We start from the raw sequence: 21,343 nt of genomic DNA, 5'->3' as shown, positions 1-21,343 counted from the left end.
AAGCAGTCACCGTTCAGTGCCATTGTGATTTTGAACGGTCACTAAATGAATAGTTGTAAATCAAGGACTACTTATACTAAAGTGTGAAATTTCTCTCATAAGTCAAGGACTACCTGGTTGCAAATGATTCGAATGATGCAGTTGGTGCAAATGACATAATTACAGCATGACACTATAAATGTGGCTCTTAAACATGCCTCAGCCCTACATGTTCATTTGGCTGAAATTATCCCTTAGGAGAAACCATAAGCAAACCTGATTTTGCCTGTTATTATCCAACAAATTATAGCTTTGCACATTTCCCCTGGGATCCTTCAACTCCTGAGCAAAGGCCAGCTGTTGGTCTGCCTTGTTTGCCTTTATGTACCAAATTAGTCTTTGCATTGGGCATAAATGGGGCATCTTTGAGGTGACAACTGAATCAAAGCAGGAAATCTTTCTGTTATAAGTGGGTTAGTGTTTTTTTACATTCTACAAGACTCCTGGATTTTCTAAAACCCCAACCCCAAGTTTTCAACAACAGAAATAACTATAGGGGGAAATTTCTCCTCAGAATATAAAGCCCGGTGTCCCAGATGCATACTCTATAAAAAGTCTTTAGAGCAGGGTGGGCAGCTATAGTCCCTTTTTGGCCTGTAGACTTCAATTCCCAGAATTCCTATATGTCTGGCTCAGGAATTGTGGGAGTTAAAGTCCATGGTTCATAAAGGGGCCATAGTTGCCCATTCCTGCTTTAGAGCAAATGTTAATCATTTCAATTGAGGCTTAATTCCAGGCCTCATTTGGGCCTTCACATCAAAGTTCAATCTGTTTTCTCTGCTGGCAAAGCAGCATTGGATTTGTCATCTGCAAACAGAGAACATAGAATAATAGAGTTGGAAGGGATCTTGGAGGTCTTCTCATCCAACCCCCTGCTCAAGCAGGAGATCCTATGCCAGCCAAATGGCTGTCCGTAAGAGAATCATATCTTGCATGCCTTTTCCAGTATGTTTTTAAAGCTTCCTGAACCCTAAGCTTTAGCATTATTAAATAATTAAATTGTGCAACTTGCTCTTTTCCCAAAATATGTGTTTGGTGCGGCAAAATTTGGATTTGGAATGGATATAAAATTTTAGCCTTGCTTTTAAACTACAGGCTACTCTTTCATGCTGAAAAAACTAGGCTAGAAGGTAGAATCTAGGAAGTTTTTGACCTTCCTAATGTGTGCTTTAAAACAGACCTTTACTTTTACTCACTCATATTCCCAATATATAAATCACATTTCTGCGTAAGTAAGGTAAATAGCATTTTTCTCATTTCTGCAAGTCTACATGATTTATTTTGGTTCTAGCCCTCCCCTCCCACAACCATGTTTCATTTCCATGCATGCATAAAACATGAATGCTTCATGTAAACAGTGTTGTCACAAGGGGGCAGCAGGAAGTACGATAGCAATCACATGTTGCAGACAGGAGGTTTGAATGCACCATATTTAGCTAACATTATGTCATGTTCTCCCACATAGATCCATCTATCAGAAGAAATGGGAAGGACAGGCCTGAAACTTGAGGTTAAACCTCAGAAGATGGGGTAGGCTGCAAAGCTTGTTCCTCTGTACGGGTCCGCTTCGGGGAGGGACCTTCTAACAAGAAAGATTCCTCCACTTCAGATGTTCGTTTTTCCACAGCTGTGGTGGGTTCCAAGCAAGTTGCTTTGTCCGTAGCCTAGAAGACAAGCAAGGTAAAGTAAAGGTAAAGGTTCCCCTCACACATGCATGCTAGTCGTTCCCAACTCTAGGGGGTGGAGCTCATCTCCGTTTCAAAGCCAAAGAGCCAGCGCTGTCCAAAGACGTCTCCGTGGTCATGTGACCGGCATGACTAAAAACCTATACTTGCATTTTTACATGCTTTCAAACTGCTAAGTTCGCAGAAGCTGGGACAAGTAATGGGAGATCACTCCGTTACGCGACGCTAGGGATTTGAACTGCTGAACTGCCGACCTTTTTGATCGACAAGCTCACTGAGCCCACCTCGTCCCAAACAATCCAGCAATTCTGAGACGTTCAGCTCTCTCAAAGAACTGCTTTATTGAGTGTGTCATTTCGGCACTTTTGAAATGCCAAACCAGCTCTGTCTATTTCCCACACTTTCAGTATTGTTAAAGAATAGGCAGCTCCCTCCCTCCTTGTCACAGGTCACATTGCCCAATTAGGTGTTGTGGTGTTTCCTTGGTAACCCCTTCCAGTCTCTGGCTAGCACCCGTTGGGATGACCTTGGTTCCCACGAGATAGTAAGTTGTTGATGTCTGGTCCGACATTCCAAAGCTTTCTCCTCTCCCACAAAGTGCGTCAAGCTGAGAAACGGAGAAAATGGCTCCAACAAGCCAACCCGTTTCAAAGTTGACGGTCACCTTCTATCTCAGATTTTCCAGCCTAAACATGTCTCTCAGATAAAGGGAAAAACCACAACATTGTGCTCAATATCTGATTCCACATTTGTGCATCTCAAATATTCAGAAATTCTGCTTTGGAAATTCTGTGGGAAGGGATTCTCTTCTTTTATTTTTTCAGGAAAACAAGAGAAAAACTGGAATATGCAATTCTGGGCCATGGGAGTACAGGTAGTCCTCAACTTATAACAATTTGTTTAGTGACCATTCACTAAGAACCATGGTGGCGCAGTGGTGAGCAGGCAGTACTGCAAGGCTAACTCACTGCTCACTCCAGGAGTTCGATCCTGACCGGCTCAAGGTTGACTCAGTCTGCCATCCTTCCAAGATCAGTGAAAGTGAAATGAGGATCCAGATTGTTGAAGACAATATGCTGACTCTGAAAATTGCTTAGAGGGGGCTGTAAAGCGGTATATAAGTCTAAGCACTATTACTATTCAAAGTTACAACAGCGTTAAAAAAAAGTGACGTATGACTGTTTTTCACACTTGCAGCTTCCCCATGGACACGTGACCAAAATTCAAATGCTTGGCAACCTGCATGCATTTATGATGGTTGCAGTGTCCCAGAGTCATTTGATCCCCTCTTTTGACCTTCACACAAGCGAAGTCACTGGGGAAGCCAGATTCACTTCACAGCCGTGTTGCTAACTTAACAACTGTAGTGATTCGCTTAACAACGGTGACGAGAAAGATCATAAAATGGGGAAAACTTACCTGCTTAGCAACAGAAAAGTTGGTCTCAATTGTGTCATAAACTATCATAAGTGAGTTGTATAGAATTCAAAAGGGCGTTAAATATTTTAAAACACCAAAGTGGTAGATCTCACTGATCATTTTTAATTTTTTTAAAAAAGTTTTTAATTGTTAAAATTGTAGGATGCAAAAGAAAGCAAGAAAATGGCTAAGACAGAACAAAGAATACTGTATTTGAAAGACACCTGATCAGAGATGAATACAGGTGATATTCAGTCAGTTCTGACCGGTTCTGGTGAACCTGTAGCGGAAATTTTGAGTAGTTCCAAGAATTGGCAAATACCACCTCTGGCTGGCCCCGCCCCATCTATTCACTGCCTTCCTAGTCCCAGCCGAACGGAGAACGGAGCTGGAAAGCGGATAAGTGGGTTGGGGAGGGAATGGAGATTTTGCAGTATCCTTCCCCTGCCATGCCCACTAAGCCATGCCCACCGTCACACCATGCCCACCAAGCCATGCTCATAGAACCAGTAGTAAAAAATTTGACTCCCACCATTGGATGAAGTTCAATACTGTATTGTAGCCAAGAGATGGTTTTGCTTCATTGTGAGTACAAATTTCTGATAGCATTTTGTTCATAATAATTTCCTCATTTTCACACATTAAAAAAAGGCTGAGGCTTTGATAGCGTGGTGATGGCCATCTTGAAGTTTTTTATTTCCTCCGCCCCCTCTTCCCCAAATTCTCAGGTTTTTTTCCACAATCAGCACAATTACCTGGAAATCAGATGCCATGAGATCTGGTTCTTCTTTACTAAGCTTGGGAGGGTCATCGGTTCCCTCAAGAAGGGGCATTCCAGAATCTGTACGCAGAAAAAGAATCAATCAAAAACAGGCAAATCCCAGTAGATTTTCTGAAAAATATAGCCTTTCTTTCCCCTGTCCTCCATCATCTTATGAACATCCATCCTCAAAATTTACTTTTTGCAGACTTTGGGGAAGAGATTTATGCTAAGGTTCAAAACTGAAAATTTAGCTAATCAGTAGAAAAGTTGGATAGGATAACACAGCAAGAAAGAGAGTGTTGTGGACTGCCAATGGCCAGTGGAGCTGGCAGCAGATTCGGACATGGAGAAGGTTGAGGAGGAACATGGCTAGTCCTGGAGTCTGGGGAAGGCTCTGATGAGGGCTCTGCATTGGAGGCAGAGATGAGAGATAGGGCCAGGGCCGTCTGACAGTTATCAGCTGCCTTTGGAGTCGGACCAGAGGTGGGTTGCTCCCAGTTCGGTTTGGATTGAGCAAACCAGTAGTAGCGGCGGCGGGAGGCTCCATCCACCCATCCAGATGCTTCTGCGCATGCACAGAAGTGTCGCGCACATGCAGGGGATCACGCCCAAACCAGTGGTAAAAAAATTGGCAACCCACCACTGAGTCAGACATCAGTGAGGCAGAAGAACAACTGGCGCCTGTTCCTAGTGTGTGCAGGCGCAGAGCTGCCAGGGGAAGAGAACAGCTAAGGAACAAGGGTCGACTTGGGAGTAAAGCCACAGGTGGACAGTGAAGGGCCACTCCCATAGGGAATAAAGAGAAGCAAAAAGGAAGGGGAGTTTGTAGGAGACAATTACTTCAATTCATTAGGATGAAGATCTGTTCCTGACTTCTTACCAAGTATTGTCTGCTACAGAGTGGTGTTGGGAGGATATCAGCCTGGAAGCTCTCCAAGCCTGATAAAGGTCTGCAGTTGTGAAATCTCTTGAAAGGCTGTTGGACAGGACTTTGCTGGAGAGGAATTCACTTTAAAAGGAGTTTTATCAGGACGAGGAGTCGGCTTTGTGCTTTTGGGAAGCTTAGGTCAGAACAGAGAAGCTTAAATATAGCTGTGGAACAATATAGAATTTTATCACAGCATAATTGCATTCTCGCTAAGCATTAAAAATTGGGAAGAACTTCTGGAGGAAGGGAAAATGAGTTACAGGTTGTCGACTTACAACTATTCACTTAGAGGCTATTCCAAGAAGTTACAATGGCACTGAAAAAAGTGACTTAAGACTACTCACACTTTACAGGATCTGTGTGGCCACATAATCAAAAACTCAGATGTTTGGTAACCAGCATGTAGTCACAAGGGTTTCGGGTTACAGGATCATCATTTGTGACTTTCCCTCTGACAAGCAAAGTCATTAGGGAAAGCTAGATTCGCTTAACAACCACAGCAAACATGGTCGTAAAATTGAGCATGCCTCACTGAACAATTTTGAGGGGAGTTCCAGGCTCAATTACGGTTATATTGTCAATGAATACCAGTACACAAAAAAATTGTTCTGACCTAGGCTTCCCCAAAAAGCACGAGGCAGAGTCCTGGTCCCAACAAAACCCCTTTTATTAAACAAATGTGAATTCCTCTCATTCACATTCAGCAAGGACTGGCAAACAGTCTTTCAAAGGAATATTTATGACTACAGACCTTATCTATCTTGGAAAGCTGCCATGTAAATATTTCTCAAATGGGGTGCTGTGCAACGAAAGACTTGGCACAGAGTCTCTGACGTTCACGGACAGATTTTCACACTGCTGAAATGAATCTAACGACCGACCGACCGACCGAATTATTTCCTGCAAATGCCCACTCCCCTTTCACTCCGCTTTTATTTCCTATGGGAGGAGACAATCATCTTCCACCTGTGGCTTTATTCCCAAGTCTACCCTGATTTCTGAATCGTTCTTTTCTTCTGGCAGCTCTGCACATGCACACACTGGGAACAGGCTCCAGTTGTTCCTCTGCCTCACTGCTATCTAGCTCCATAGGCACCTGATCACTGCAAGACAGCCTCGGCCTTGTCTCTGCCTCCAATGCACAGCCCTTGGCTGAGCCTTCCCCAGCCTCCAGGACTGGCCCATGTTCCTCCCCAACCATCTCACTATGCGACTCTGCTGCCAGCTTTGCTGTTCACCGGCAGGCCACAACACCTATTTCTCAAAGCATCATGCCAGTTTACCAGACATAGAAGGTTTTCTGGGCCTTCTGCATATGGAACTCCAGAGATAGGCAAACAAAGGGCACAAATTTTAGAAGCAAATAATCCTTTTTACCTAAAACTAAAGACAGCAATGGAAAATTAGCCATAGGCTTAGCCTAGATGAAGACCAGAGTTTTAAAAATGGAGAAATGGATTGTGAAAAGGTCAGAATTTGCTGAAATGGCAAAGATAACTACTGGGTCAGAGGAGAAAAAAACAAAGTCTTTTTTTTAAAGGCTGGAAACCATATAGGGATTTTTCTGTTGAAAGGAGGAAAAAAATAATATGGTGATTTATAGCTTTGAAACTGGAAAAATGTGGATTTAAGTGTGGGACTGAAGGGATTTGTATAGCATCCAAGAAGGCGGAGGGGCGATAAGATTGTAAGATTGTCTACTGAAAAGAAGGTTGGGGGTTATTCCATTTCTTTGTATATACTTTATTTTTTTGTATACTTTATTTGTATGCTGCCCTTTTCCCTGAGGGGACTCAGGGCAGCTCACATTTCAGGGGAAGGGGAAGACAAATAAGTTACAACAAGAAGACAGTACATTGTTAAAAAAAGCACAACAGTCATACCATTCGGGTGGGGTTAAAGTCATTAGCCCCAGGCCTGCTGGGACAGCCAGATTTTAAGGGCAGCGCGGAAGGCCTGGAGGGTGGTGAGGGTCCGGATCTCCACGGGGAGTTCGTTCCAGAGGGTCGGAGCAGCCACCGAGAAGGCTCTCCTCCGGGTAGTTGCCAGTCGACATTGACCGGCTGATGGAATTCGGAGGAGGCCTAATCTATGCGATCTTATTGGTCTAGTGGAGGTAATTGGCAGTAGGCGGTCTCTCAAGTACCCAGATCCAATACCATGAAGGGCTTTGTAGGTGACAACCAGCACCTTGAAGCGCACCCGGAGATCAACAGGCAGCCAGTGCAGCTCGCGGAGGATAGGTGTTACGTGGGTGAAACGAGGTGCACCCACGATCGCTCGAGCGGCCGCATTCTGGACCAGCTGAAGTCGCCGAATGCTCTTCAAGGGCAGCCCCATGTAGAGCACATTGCAGTACTCCAGCCTAGAGGTCACAAGGGCACGAGTGACTGTTGTGAGCGCCTCCCGGTTCAGGTAGGGGCGCAACTGGTGCACCAGGCGAACCTGGGCAAATGCCCCCCTGGTCACAGCTGACAAATGGTGTTCAAAAGTCAGCTGTGGGTCCAGGAGGACTCCCAAGTTGCGGACCCTGTCTGAGGGGCGTACAATTTGACCCCCCAGCCTGAGAGATGGAACACTTGGCCAATTAGTGGGAGGGAAGCACAACAGCCACTCGGTCTTATCTGGATTGAGTACAAGCTTGTTAACCCCCATCCAGTCTCTAACAGCTTCAAGGCCCTGGCTCATCATGTCCATCACTTCATTGAGTTGGCACGGGGCGGACAGATACAGCTGTGTATCGTCCGCATATTGGTGGTATTTTATCCCGTGCCGTCGGATGATCTCTCCCAGCGGTTTCATGTAGATATTAAAAAGAAGGGGGGACAGGACCGAACCCTGCGGCACCCCATACATTAGGGGCCTAGGGGTCGATCTCTGCCCTCCGACTAACACCGACTGCGACCTGTCCGAGAGGTAAGAGGAGAACCACCGTAGGACAGTGCCTCCCACCCCCACCTCCCGTAGTCGTCGCAGAAGGATACCATGGTCGATGGTATCGAAAGCCGCCGAGAGGTCAAGGAGTACCAGGATGGAGGCGTGGCCTCCATCCCTGGCTCTCCAGAGATCATCGGTCAATGCGACCAAAGCGGTTTCTGTGCTGTAGCCAGGCCTGAAGCCTGACTGGAATGGATCAAGATAACTGGCTTCCTCCAAGGACCGCTGGAGCTGAAAGGCCACCACCTTCTCAACAACCTTCCCCACAAAGGGGAGGTTGGAAACTGGACGATAGTTGTTTAGTACGGCTGGATCCAAGGATGGTTTCTTCAGGAGGGGTCTCACCACCGCCGCCTTTAATGTGGGGGGAAAGACCCCCTCCCATAAGGAGGCGGCAACAACCGCCTGGATCCAGCCCCGTGTCACCTCCCTGCTGTTAACAACCAGCCAGGAGGGGCACGGGTCCAGCACGCATGTGGAGGCACCTACAGCTCTCATCGCCTTGTCCACATCCTCAGGGGTAACAGCTTGAAAATCAATCCAGCGATGGTTTACCAGATTATCCCTTAGTGCCTCAGCTGGTTCTGCAGGATTGGAGTCCAGGTCCGCCCGAAACCGAGCAACTTTGTCCGCGAGGAATTGGACGTAATCCTCAGCCCTACCCTGCAAAGGATCCCCCGTATCCCTCCTATTTAGGAGGGAACGGGTTATCCTGAACAGGGCGGCTGGGCGCGACTCGACGGACGCAATCAGAGAGGCAATATGTGTTCTCTTTGACGTCCTGATTGCCCTGATGTACTCTCTGATGCAAGCTGTTAAGAGTGCTCGGTTCGATTCGGATTTACTGGATCTCCATTTGTGCTCTAGGCGTCTCTTTTGGCGCTTTATCTCCCGGAGTTCCTCAGTAAACCAAGGGGCCCTCCTGGATCCACTGCCTCGGAGCGGCCGTAGAGGCGCAATCCAGTTTAGAGACTCCGTCGCTGCCGAATTCCAGGCAGCAACCAGAGTCTCCGCCAGACTGCGGGCGAGAGTATCAGGAATAACCCCAAGCTCCGTCTGGAACTCCAAAGGGTCCATAAGTCGCCTGGGGCAGAACCATCTGGTCGGTTCCTCCTCCCTACAGTGGGGGTTTGGTCTCCGGAAGTCAAGCCTCAGTAGGTAGTGGTCCGACCATGACAGGGGTAAGATCTCACTACCCCTCAGACCAAGATCGCAATTCCACTGCTCCGAGAGAAATACGAGGTCAAGTGTGTGACCCGCTGAGTGAGTACCTTTCTTTTCTTTTCTTTTTTTAATTATGCACTTTTAAAAATGGTTTTTCTCTCTTTAGATCAGTGGTGGGTTGCAGGCGGTATACCCCAGTATTGGCGTACTGGAGCCTGCCTGGAGCACCGGGGACCGTTCCGGTACGGTGCTCCCGAGGGCCCGCCTGCCCGCCCAAGCTCCTTACCTGTGCTTTAAGCCTTTGACACTTCCGTGCATGTGCATGCCGTGTACGGCGTCTGCGCAACGCTCCGCCGAGCAGCTGGAGCGTCACAGAGGCTTGCGGAAGCAACACAGGCAAGTACGACACATGCGCGCACCGCACACATCCATGTGGGTGACGCCGGGGCCATTTCAACCGTACCAGTTGGAACAGAATTCGGAACCCACCACTGCTTTAGATATTTTTACATAAGGTGTGAGGTGGGATTCACTTACCTTCCCTACTGGTTTGCAAATGTGAGTGCACTTGTGTACTGCCTTATCTGCGCATGCGCAGTGCTCATGCATTACAGTGGAGCGGGTGGGTGGAGCCTCCAACAGCCACTGCTACCGGTTCGCCTGAACTGGAGAGAACTGGCTGAATACCACCTCTGCTGTAGGTACGATTCTCAATGCAACTAAAATGATTTTTAAAAAAGACCAGGGATCCAATAAAAGGGGGCAAAATAAAACATGGTGGAATGCAGAGTTTGAAGCACAGCAAGGAAAACAGCTGAGCTGAGGTTTGAAAAGTTGCTTTTGAGGGGGAATACCCCAAATTCCTGGGATTGGAGTCTATTCTCCTGCTAGCCTCGTTTGGAAAAGCAGGGATATCAGCCTGGTGACCAAATATAGGTTAGTCCGCTCTATCGTGTTCTCCGTAGCTACCTATGGTTGTGAAAGTTGGCCCTTAAAAAAGCAAGACAGGAAGAAAATCAGCTTATTTGAGCTATAGTGCTGGAGAAGGCTCCTGCATATTCCTTGGGCTGCAAAGGTGACTAATAAGCAAATATGGGAGAGTATAACACACCAGACATGTCAATGGAAGGCCAAATTATGAAACTGACTTCCCTTACTTTGCCCACATCATACAGGAGAATTCCCTTGAAAAAGAAATTATGTTTGGAAGAGTTAAGGATAAAAGGAAGCCATGTCATCAAGCAGTGGTGGGTCCGGATCCTATTGCAACTGGTATGGTGCAATGGGGCTGGGCGTCTACCACATTCACATGTGCAGCACATGCACAGCGCGCACATGCGTATCTACTGCCTGTGATGCTCCAGCTGCTCAGCGGAGCGTTGTGCAGGCACCGTACACTCCGTGCGCATAAGCCCCGATTGGCTCAAATACAGGTAAGGAGGGCAGGCAAGCGGGTGGGCCCGCCAGAGCACCGTACAGAACGATATCTGGTGCTCCCAGTAGGCACCACCACTGCTGTCAAGGAACATGGTGGCTGGATTACCATCAAGACTAACAGCAGGAAAAGCCTACAAAACTCAAAGAAGTAGCATAAGATTGGAAGACATAGAGAGACCTGGCCCACAGAATTGTGAAGAGTTGAACATGATTGAAGAGATAATAACCTCATCTATCCTCCAGAGCTCAGCCTTATGGATCCTCAAAGTATGATTTTGCTTGAGGCGGGATGGCTGCTATCAGTGGGTGCAGGCAGGGAGTGCTGGGGGGCTTGCTGGGTCAGCCAGGATAGATCACTAGCTTCAATCTTGGTCAAATCACGAGGACTACAGGTAGTCCTCGACTTACAACAGTTCATTTAGGGATCGTTCAAAGTTGCAAGAGCACTGAAAAAAGTGACATGACCATTTTTCATAGTTAACGACCATTGCAGCATTCCCCTCAATTTGGATTCTTGGCAACTGGTTCATATTTATGACCTTTGCTGTGTCCCAAGGTCATGCAATCCCCTTTTGGGACCTTCTGACAAGCAAGGTCAAAGGGGAAGCCAGATTCACTTACCAAACAGGTTATTTATCAACTGCAGTGATTCACTTAACAACTGAGGCAAGAAAAGTCATAAAATGGGGCAAAACTCACTTAACAAATGTCTCACTTAACAACAGAAATGTTGGGCACAATTGTAGTTGTAAGTCGAGGACTACCAGTGTTGTGCCCAGATGCTCCCAGCTCTATAGTTGCCTTGCAAGGTAGTCCACATAAGAAGCACGCCCAGAAGTATTAGCTCTAACTTTAATGTAAGATTACTGTCATAGTTCCGACAAATCAGAACTCTGATGCTAGAGATTTCCTGAAATAATTTCTCTATTGGATACATCATATTGGCATAATCCAATGCAAAACCAACCCAAAATATTTCCTGTGGTTTCAGTATAATTAAAATAAGAAATAACTCCCTCCCCAACAGTCTCAGATAATATTGGCCAATTAGGTTAATTGGCAGACTCTCCAGGCACTCCTCCTCAGCTCTATCCATCACTTGTAGAGATGACCTTGGTTCTCACGAGAAAGATCTGTGTTTTGTCTAGCAAAGCATTTCATCCTCCTTCCTCCTCCCCCTCCCAGCTGTATGGCAACCGGGGAATAGAAAAATGGCTTCTGCCAGCTTTGATTTGAAGTTGACAGTTATATTAACAGAATCTTGAAAGTCTGAAAGTATGCTTGTTTCCCCTTGCCTTTACAATGAAAGTAACTAGGGAGGATCCCTTCTGAGACATTTTCCACAGATCCATTTATTCTGCAGACTCAGCTGCCTGAAATCTAACTTTTGCATGGCGCTTTCTCCTGTCTCCCAAAGGTATTAGACTTTACCTCAGAGTTTCTCAGTCTGGGCAACTTGAGGTGTGGACTTCAACTCTCAAAATTCCCTAGCTTGGAGAATTCTGGGAATTGAAGTCAAACAAATCTTCAAACTGCAAAGACTGAGAAATCCTCTTCCTCCTCTCCTTCCCATTCTTCTCTACCACCATCACCTCCTCCTCTCCCTTCCATTTCTCTTCTCCTCTCCCTCACATTCCTCTCCTCCTCCTCTCTCTCCCATTCCCTCCTCCTCTTCCTCCCATTCCCCTCCTCCTCCTCTCCCTCTCATTCCCCTCCTCCTCTCCCTCCCATTCCCCTCCTCCCCGTCCCATTCCCTCCTCTTCTCCCTCCCATTTGCCTCGACTCCTCCTCCCTCCCCTTCTCCCTCCCATTCCCCTCCTCCTCCTCCCCCTCCCATTCCCCTCCTCCCCGTCCCATTCCCCTCCTCCTCCTCTCCCTCCCATTCCCCTCCTCCTCCTCTCCCTCCCATTCCCTTCCTCCTCTTCTCCCTTCCATTCCCCTCCTCCCCTTCTCCCTTCCATTCATCTCCTCTCCCTCCCATTCCCCTCCTCCCTGTCCCATTCCCCTCCTCTTCTCCCTCCCATTCGCCTCCTCTCCCTCCCATTCCCCTCCTCCTCTTCTCCCTTCCATTCCCCTCCTCCCCTTCTCCCTCCCCTTCTCCCATTCGTCTCCTCCTCCTCTCCCTCCCATTCCCCTTTCCCCCCAATAAGTCCAGCAAGACCATAACACAAGGCAACATGGGCTGTTGCTTAATGCCACAAGATCTATCCCCAGATGAACCTACCTCCCTCTTGCCCCAACAGAGGTGGCTGCAAGTCTTCTGTCTTCAGCTCTCCTAAGAGGGTGGGAGTCACCGTCTGGCTTCGATCCGGGGTAGGGGTGGGGCTGGTGTCACCTCCTTTCTGCAGGGACGTCTCCGAAAGAGAACTCTGGCTGCTGTTCTCATCTGGTGGAAAACAGAGACAGGGCCATGAAAAGCTCTGTCTGGAAATTGGGAAAAAAAAATTTTTCATCACTGCCTGGAGACTCCAGGTCCAGAGGCAGTGTACATTGGATGTCTTATGAGGGCCTGAGTATCTACTGATGGAACCAAGAGGTGGAATGAAAAAGGGTGAAACTCTGTTCTGAGCAGCAATGACCAAGTGAGGCAAACTGTAATTTAAGTTAAAGGTTCCCCATGCACATATGTGCTAGTCGTTCCCGAATCTAGAGGGCAGTGCTCATCTCCATTTGAAAGCCAAAGAGCCAGCGCCATCCAAAGACGTCTCTGTGGTCATGTGGCCGGCATGACTAAACGCCAAAGGTGCACGGAACGCTGTTATCTTCCCACCAAAGGTGGTTCCTATTTTTCTATCTGCATTTTTACATGCTTTTGAACTGCTAGGTTGGTAGAAGCTGGGACAAGTAATGGGAGCTCACTCCATTACGCAGCGCTAGGGCTTCAAACTGCCAACCTTTCTCATCAACAAGCTCAGAGTCTTAGCCACTGAGCCACCGCATCCCTTCAAAAACTTTCGTTTAGCGGCATTTAAAAATCCAAAGGCTTCAGAACCATAAAGCAGAAATGTACAGTCCTTGACTTACAGCCAAAATTTCTGTTGCTAAGGAATACGGTTGCTGAGTGAGTTGTGAGTTGTGCCCAATTTTGCTACCTTTTTTTTTGTCAACATTGGCAAGCAAAACACTCTGTTGTTAAGTGAATCACGGTATTCTTAATGTCACACCTGCCCCAGTTTGCTCTCTCAGGAAAGTAAAACCATTTATTTGAAGCATAGGAACTTTTACTGAAAGAAACTGATTGCAGCAAAGTCAGGCGGAATCAGGTGTTTATGTGCAAAATAAATAAAACTATCCTTTCCAACTCCCAATCCCTCCCCCTCATGACCAGTCCCCTGGTCAGCCAACGTGATGCTGACGTGATGTTTTGAGAAACTCTGTGGTGTGAAACTGATAACATTCCATTCTCAGGGTAAAGGCCTTGAAGATTCTAGTATAAGCCGGTTTGGTGATCTAGCCTACTTCTGTTATCACCTCCCCATTTCCCACCATTAGATACAAAGTTGTGGATTGCCCCAAATGCCTCCCCCACTCCCTTTCCCTTTGAGGGGAGGGAACCCAGCAAGGCGCCAGGCCGAAGATAAGGATCCTGACAGTTAAGCAAATCTGGCCATTGACTTGTCAGAAGCCAGCTGGCAAGGTCACAAATGACGATCAGATGACCCCCAGGACAGTGCAACCATTGTAAATACCGTATTTTTCGGAGTATAAGATACACCATTTTCCCCTCTAAGAGTGTGTGGAAATGTTGGTGCATCTTATACAGCAAATACAGCAATTTTTGGCCTCCTGAAGCCCTGCCCCCGGATCTCATTTTTGTGAAAAATGGGCAAAAAAGACCGTTTATCGCAAAAACAGAGGTGTTTTTCCCTTCCTCCAAACCCCAGGAGCATTCTGCAGGCTTCAGCAGGGCTGGGGGGAGGGGAAAATACTTCCATTTGGCGAAAAATGGCCCATTTTCTACCCATTTTTCACAAAAAACCATTTTTGCCTTTCCCCAGCCCTGCTGAAGCCTGCAGAGGGCTCCTGGGGGCCGGCAAGGACAAAAACTTTTTTTTCTTACTTATCTCTTCGAAATCTTGGTGCGTCTTATGCCCCGGTGCATCTTATAGTCCATAAAATACAGTACATGCCTCTTGCCAAATACCTGAATTGATCGTATGACCATGGGGATCTTGCCAATCATCAAAAGTACACGTTCTAAATTACATTTTTGTGCCATTGTAACTTTAAACGGTCACTAAACAAATAGTTGCAAGCCGATGACTATATCCATGATAGCGAACCTATAGCATGCATGCCACAGGTGGCACATGGAGCCCTCTCTGCAGGCACATGAGTCGTTGCCCCAGCTCAGCTCCACTATGCATGAGAGCGCACGCCTCCTGCCAGCCAGCTGATTTTTGGGTCTCTGTCACGCATGCGGGGGCACATGCAGGAGACGCATGTGCATGCATGGGGAGGTGGCGGGCTTGTGCATGCATGCATGGGGGGGAGCACGGCAGGGGGTGTGATCCTCTGATGCCCCATTTTTGGTCTGAGGAGGCTTCAGGAAGGCCTGTTAGGTCCAAAATGGGGCATGGGGGTGATCATGGGTGCACGCACAAGGGGGGAAGGCACACAAGGGGTGTCACATGTGCATTGCATTATGGGTGTGTGCATGTGTGCATGTGTTTTCGCTCATCCATCCATGCGTGCATGCATGCTTTTGGCATGGGACGACAAAAAGTTAGCCGTCACTGATTTATATCATAGTCGCCAGACGCTTGGCAACTGTTCATATTTACAACAGTTGCAGCATCCTGAGGTCATGTGAGGATCCTTTTTTTGTGCTCCTCTGATGAGCAAATCTGGGGAAGCCAGATTAACGATTGTATTGTTAAGTTAATGACTGCAGTGATCGACTTAACTGTGGCAAGAAAGGTCATAAAGTGGGTCAAAACTCACTTAACAATTGTCTCACTTAGCAACACAAATTTTGGGCTCTGTTGCGGTCGGAAGCCAAGGTCTGTATCGTGTACATTAGGGAAGGGCTGGGATGCCAAATTTGACAAGGCCCTTGTCAAAATGCTCTTTCCTGTCCCAAAATCTACCGTTCAGGTCCAACATGAGCAGAGCAGGGTTGCTTCGAGAAAACCTTCTCTCTTTGGTGGGCTGCTGCTCTTTGCTACCTCCCAGGCGTCTTTTCTCCTGCAACAGAAGAGAAGGAAACAAAACAAAAACTAGAAGTGCTAAAGGCAAAAGTCCTCATGAGAAACCAGCCAGCCTCTTTCTCACCTCGTCCCGAGGGTCCATAATAGGTACCCACTTGTAGATCCGTAAAGAGGTGTCTCCCACCGTCACCCAACGCTTTTCCCTAGAAAGAGAAAAATGGTAGGATAAAATGAGACAGTTTGCATGGATTCTCCACTTGTGACCTTTGGACAGTGGTGGGATCCTGCCGGTTTAATAACCGGTTCAGTGATCACATGCTCCGTGCGCATGCGCAGTTTTAACAAAACTTACCTTCTACCTTGCTTCTGGGGAATAAAACAGTGGAGGCGTGGCAATCCGCTCTGCTGCGCGAATCAGCTGAGAGGATGTAGGCAAGTAAAGCGCAGGGGCGTCTGGGCGGACCCCCCCTGATCGTCGGAGCAAACTGGTTCACTCTCAGCTACCAGTTTGCCCGAACAGTCCAAACCAACTGAATCCCACCCTTGCCTTTGGCGGCATTGGATTTAAAAAGTAAAATCTTTTCTGAACTGAACTTTAAAAAAGGTAAAGTTTTCCCCCTGTCCAGTTGTTTCTGATTGCGGAGGGGGGGTTGCTTATTTCTATTTCCAGCGAAAGGAGACAGAGTTGTCCTAAGACACTCCCATGGTCAAGTAGCCAGGGTGACTATGCACCGAGGTACACCAAACACTGTTACTTTTCCAACAAAGTGATACCTATTTATCTGCTCGCATTTGCATGGTTTCGAATTGCTAAGTGAGCAGGAGCTGCAACAAGAATGGAGCTCATCCCATCACGCAGTGCTTGGGTCTTTAACTGTCAACCTTTTGGTCAACAAACCTAGAATCTTAACCGCTAGTTGCTGATAACTTTGTGAATGCAATCATGTAGTATTCTCAGAATGAAGTCATTCTCCTACTTTTGTCTTCTTTCAGAAAATCCCACCCCCCCCCCTCAATTTTCCAGACTAGCTAAGACTCCTGTGATTTTCTAGTGGAGTCCTATTCATTCACTAACCAAGTATTTATTTATTTTATTTATTTATTTTATTTGTCAATCGTTTACAAGATAATAGGTATAAGAATAAGCATGAGTATGAATGATGAAAGGGGTACAAATAAATGGGGACAGTAGGACAGGGATGGTAGGCACGGTGGTGCGCTTATGCATACCCCTTACAGACTCTTAAAAATGGGGTGGGATCAATAGTAGAAAATCTAAGGTTAAAGTTATCGGGATTTGAAGATGTAACAAGGGAGTCAGATAGTGCATTCCAGGCATTGACCACTCTGTTGCTGAAGTCATACTTTCTGCAATCAAGTTTACATTGTGTTTGTATCTGTTGCATGCTCTTATATTATTGCATTTGAAACTGAAGTAATCTTTGACTGGCAGGACATTGTAGCAGATAATTTTGTGTACTACGCTTAAGTCCAACCATAGGCAGGGTAGTTCTATGTTGTCCAAGCTCAAAATTTCAAGCCTGGTGGTGCAGGGTATTCTGTTGCGAGCAGAGGAATTATCCACAGTACTCTTCTCGTGAAATACCTCTGCACTAGCTCGATTGTATTAATGTCCAATATTCAGTGCGGATTCTAGACAGATGAGCTGTATTCAATAATTGGTCTGGCAAAGGTTTTGTATGCCCTAATTAGCAATACAATATTACCGAAAGATAACCTTCGTAAGATTAGGTTAACAACTCTTAATGCCTTTTTGGCAATGCTGTTACAGTGAGCTCTAGCACTTAAATCATTTGCTATGAGTACTCCAAGATCCATGACAGAGTGAGGGTTGTCTACGAGGTCGTATCTGTCTAGCTTGTATTTGGTGTTCTGATTTTTTTTTACCAATATTTAGGACAAAGCATTTGTTGGTTGAGATTTGGAGTTGCCACTGTTTTGACTATTCAGACACAAAGTCAAGGTCGCTTTGAAGGGCAGTAGCATTGTCGGTCTTGTATATTTTTATCTCATCAGCGAAGAGGTCGCAGTTGCTTATAAGATTATCTCAAAGGTAATTTATGTAGAGCATAAAGAGTGTGGGTCCTAGAACGCTGCCCTGGGTGACACTGCTATTAACTGGTGCAGGGTTTGATAGGGCGCTCCCTATTTTGACTATTCGTTGTCAAATGCAGGAACACAGCAATCATACTGCAATTTCTTTGGGGTGTTTTAAAATATTATCCTAATGTTATGTAACTTCCTCAACAGCATACAATCCTCTTCCATCTATCTTGATTTTCCAATATTTTTCTGACAATCCAAGGATATAGTGTGTGAAGATATCTTTCCAGGGAGAAGATGAACCTAATCAACACACTGTTTTTAAACCTTGGCAACTTGAAATGTGGACTTCAACTCCCAGAATTCCCAGCCAGTCTCCTGGGGACTGAAGGCTAAAACATGAAGACTGGTTGCAGGAACTAAATATGTCCAGTTTAATGAAGTGGAGGACTAAGGGTAACAGGATAGCAGTGTTCCAATACCTAAAGGTAAAGGTTCCCCTTGCACCAGTGACATGCAGTCAGGGGAGGCAGAGCTTCACCACTGTCATCATGAAAAGAAAAATAAATGTAAAAGGAAAAAGGCAAGAGCTGAGGTCAGGCTGAGCTAGTTGCTGCCAGAGTCACTATGGATGACTCTGCTTAGTGCTTAACTGTTTAAAAAAGCCTCTTAAAAAGCGCCTTCTACAGGAGAAGGCAGGAGAATGAATTGCCTCATCCAGTCTGACTTTTGGCGTGCATGATCACTCGTGCAGAGTTAAACAAGGATTAAAAGCCGAAAAATTCCTGACATAGATGAGGCACGTCATTCTGCCTCCTCCTGTAGAGCGTGCTTTTTAAGAGGCTTTTTTAAACAGTTAAGCAGTCATCCATGGTGACTCTGGCAGCAATTAGCTCAGCCTGACCTCAGCTCTTGTCTTTTTCCTTTTACATTTTTTTTTCTTTTCATGATGGCAGGCAAGAGCAGAGTTGAAATCCTCTCTGAAATAGCTGGAAAAGGTATGTGTGAGTCGGAGGGAGAGGGAGGAATTCAAACTTCATCCTCCTAGTGCGGGGCTTTGGGCAAAGGCTAGAGGGAAGTGCTCTCCCTCCCCAAGTGTAGTTTGATTGCAGGCAGAGCCATGTTGTCTTTTCAAACCTGTAATCAGTGAAGCTGGACTGGATCCTTCCTGAGGAAAAGTGTGTGTGCTCCATTATGGCTCTTTGACTGGCTTCCTGCCTCCTCCTGTGATCTTCCTGACTCCCTCCAATCCAACTCTGTGTGTGTGTGTGTGTGTGTGTGTGTGTGTATCTGTGTGTGTGTTTGAGAGGGGGAAGGGAGGGAGAGAGGGAGGAAGGAGGGGAAGGGAGAAGAAAAAGAAAAAGAAAGAAGGAAACTTATTTCACAAAGGAGAAAAACAAATGCTGTCGCTTTAAATCGGAACTGAGCATGTCTGGCTGTGGAATTCTGGGAGTTCAAGTCCACAACTCTAAAAAAAATTGTGTCAGTGCCTCACCAGCCATAAACCTCACCGCACGTCACTGCCTTGCACATATGTGCCAGTTGTTCCCAAATCTAGGGGGCGGTGTTCATCTCTGTTTCAAAGCCAAAGAGCCAGCACTATCCAAAGACTTCTCTGTGGTCATGTGGCTGGCATGACTAAACGCAGAAGGAGCACGGAACACTGTTACCTTCCCACCAAAGTGGTCCCTATTTTTCTACTTGCATTTTAACATGCTTTCGAACTGCTAGGTTGGCAGAAGCTGAGACAAGTAACGGGAGCTCACTGTTAGGCGGTGCTAGGGCTTCGAACCACCAAACTGCTGACCTTTCTGATCGACAAGCTTAGCGTCTTAGCCACTGAGCCACCGCGCCCAATATCTAAGCGGCTGCCAGAAGGAAGAGAGGGTTAACCTATTCTCCAAAGCTCTTGAGGGCAGGATAAGAAACAATAGATGGAAATTAATCCAGGAGAGATGCAACCTAGAACTAAGGAGAAATTTCCAGAGAGTGAGAACAATTGATCAGTGGGATGACTTGCCTCCAGAAGTTGTGGGTGCTGCATCATTGGAAATTTTTAAGAAGAGATTGGACAGCCATTTGTCTGAAATGGTATAGAATCTCTTGCTTGAGCACGGTGTTGGATTAGAAGACCTCAAAGGTCCCTTCCAACTCTTATTCTGGAAGTTGAAATTCACATCTTCAAGCTACCAAGGTTGAAAACACTGCAGTATATCAATACCACTTCATGGCCCGTCATCTTATTCCTTTAGCTTTCTTTCCTCTCTCTCTCTCGCCTTCCTGGCAAACTGTATGGACTTCATAGGTCATGTGAAATCATGACAAAACTGAAGATCGCATTTACCAGAAAGCAGAAACAAACAATTTTGATAATTTCAGATTCAATAGAAACAGAAAGCAGCCAGACGATATTCTCCCATAGCCGGAAAAGCTGCTGGCTTTCAAACCGTTATGTGGCTGCAGCTAACGCCTCTCGCGTGACAATTTGATGAGGAAAGGGGAAGCATCACGCAAGGCAAAATTTACCCAAAATATGACATCAGGCACTTGGATCAGCTGCTCGGTGGAAAAGGGAGAAGGAGGAACCATTTCTAGAGATCCCTTCCAGGACACAGCAACATTTGACCAGTCATCCGGGGTGCAACCATCCTACCCCACCTTCCTGGGCAGATAGCACTGAGATCAAAGCCATAGAAAAACATCTGGCTGTCCAAATTGCTTTCAGCACACCTTCCAAACCATCTAGATTAGTGTTTTACAACCTTGGCAGGTGGGTTTCATCTGGGAATTGAAGTCCACCTGTCTTAAATTTGCCAGGGTTGAGAAACACTGATCTAGAAGTACACCTGCTGTGCAGATGTGGTGGAAAGACCCATAATCAACACCCCAAACCAGCAGTCGCTTCCCCCCAAAACAGGCCTTCGTGGTACCCTCCAAATGTTTTGAGATCACCCACCCTGTGCCATCCTGGGACCTTCCTAAAGGCAGTCAGAACTGCACGGGGCAACCTGTTGCTTTCTCACCAGTCCTCCCCCGGTTACACCCCCCCCCCAATCCCCAAATTGTTCTCACCATCTCCGGACATGTTCAATAGCAGCCATCACTTTCTTGATGTCATCTTTTGCCCGGCTCCTTGTCTCGGCTCGAATGGCACGTCCTGACATGAGATCAGAAGTTTGGAGAGTCGGAAAGCTGCGATGGATGGAGAGGGCAGACGATCGGGAGCTTTCTCTTTGGGCTGCTAGTTCTGAGTTGTGCTCTTTTGTTCTCCTTATCCCATTTCTCTCCCTCTTTCTTTCTTTGATCGGTTTCTCTGCACCCCCTATCTTCTTTTGCTCACAGAGATGATTGGATGCTGGAAAGATTCTGAATGCACATCCCTTTGCTATTAATCCATCAAATTTTGCCTGCCACCTGTCTCTGTCTTGCCATCCATCAATCTTCCTGCATCAGTTTATTTCAGTTGTTGTTGTTTTTCTCTCTGCCCTTGTTTTCTAGTGTTTCCTCCTTTTTTTCCCTTCTCTCTATCTCTATCTTTCTTATCTCAGCCTTCATCTACTTCTTCCCTCTGTTGGGTCTCCACCATTCTTCGTCTCTCTCTGTGTGTGTTCGGCTTCTTTGGCTGTTCTCCTTTTGCCCAAATAAAAGGAAGAGGAGAAAGGAGGGGTAAAAAAAAAAACGGAAAAAAAGCAGTTCGCCAACGGAAGAACTATAATATAGTTCTTTCAGGTTGCTTTTTTTTAAAAAAAAAATAGAT

The 21,343-nt window shown here is 46.4% G+C and overlaps 1 protein-coding gene across 1 annotated transcript; it reads right to left on the bottom strand.

Moving 5' to 3' along the window:
• Window positions 1-43: 43 nt before the first annotated feature.
• Window positions 44-21,302, bottom strand: BCL7C (BAF chromatin remodeling complex subunit BCL7C). Its single transcript, XM_032235182.1, has 6 exons — window positions 20,659-21,302; window positions 15,647-15,725; window positions 15,463-15,559; window positions 12,597-12,758; window positions 3,899-3,984; window positions 44-1,703 (listed from the first exon to the last, which is right to left on the bottom strand). The coding sequence occupies exons 1-6, from the start codon at window positions 20,748-20,750 to the stop codon at window positions 1,551-1,553; spliced, it is 669 nt and encodes a 222-aa protein (XP_032091073.1). The 5' UTR covers window positions 20,751-21,302; the 3' UTR covers window positions 44-1,550.
• Window positions 21,303-21,343: the final 41 nt, after the last annotated feature.

The sequence above is a fragment of the Thamnophis elegans genome, chromosome Z, assembly GCF_009769535.1.
Source record: "Thamnophis elegans isolate rThaEle1 chromosome Z, rThaEle1.pri, whole genome shotgun sequence".
Classification (NCBI taxonomy): domain Eukaryota; kingdom Metazoa; phylum Chordata; class Lepidosauria; order Squamata; family Colubridae; genus Thamnophis; species Thamnophis elegans.
Note: the sequence above shows the minus strand (reverse complement) of the source record. Positions and strands in the feature narration are given on the sequence as shown.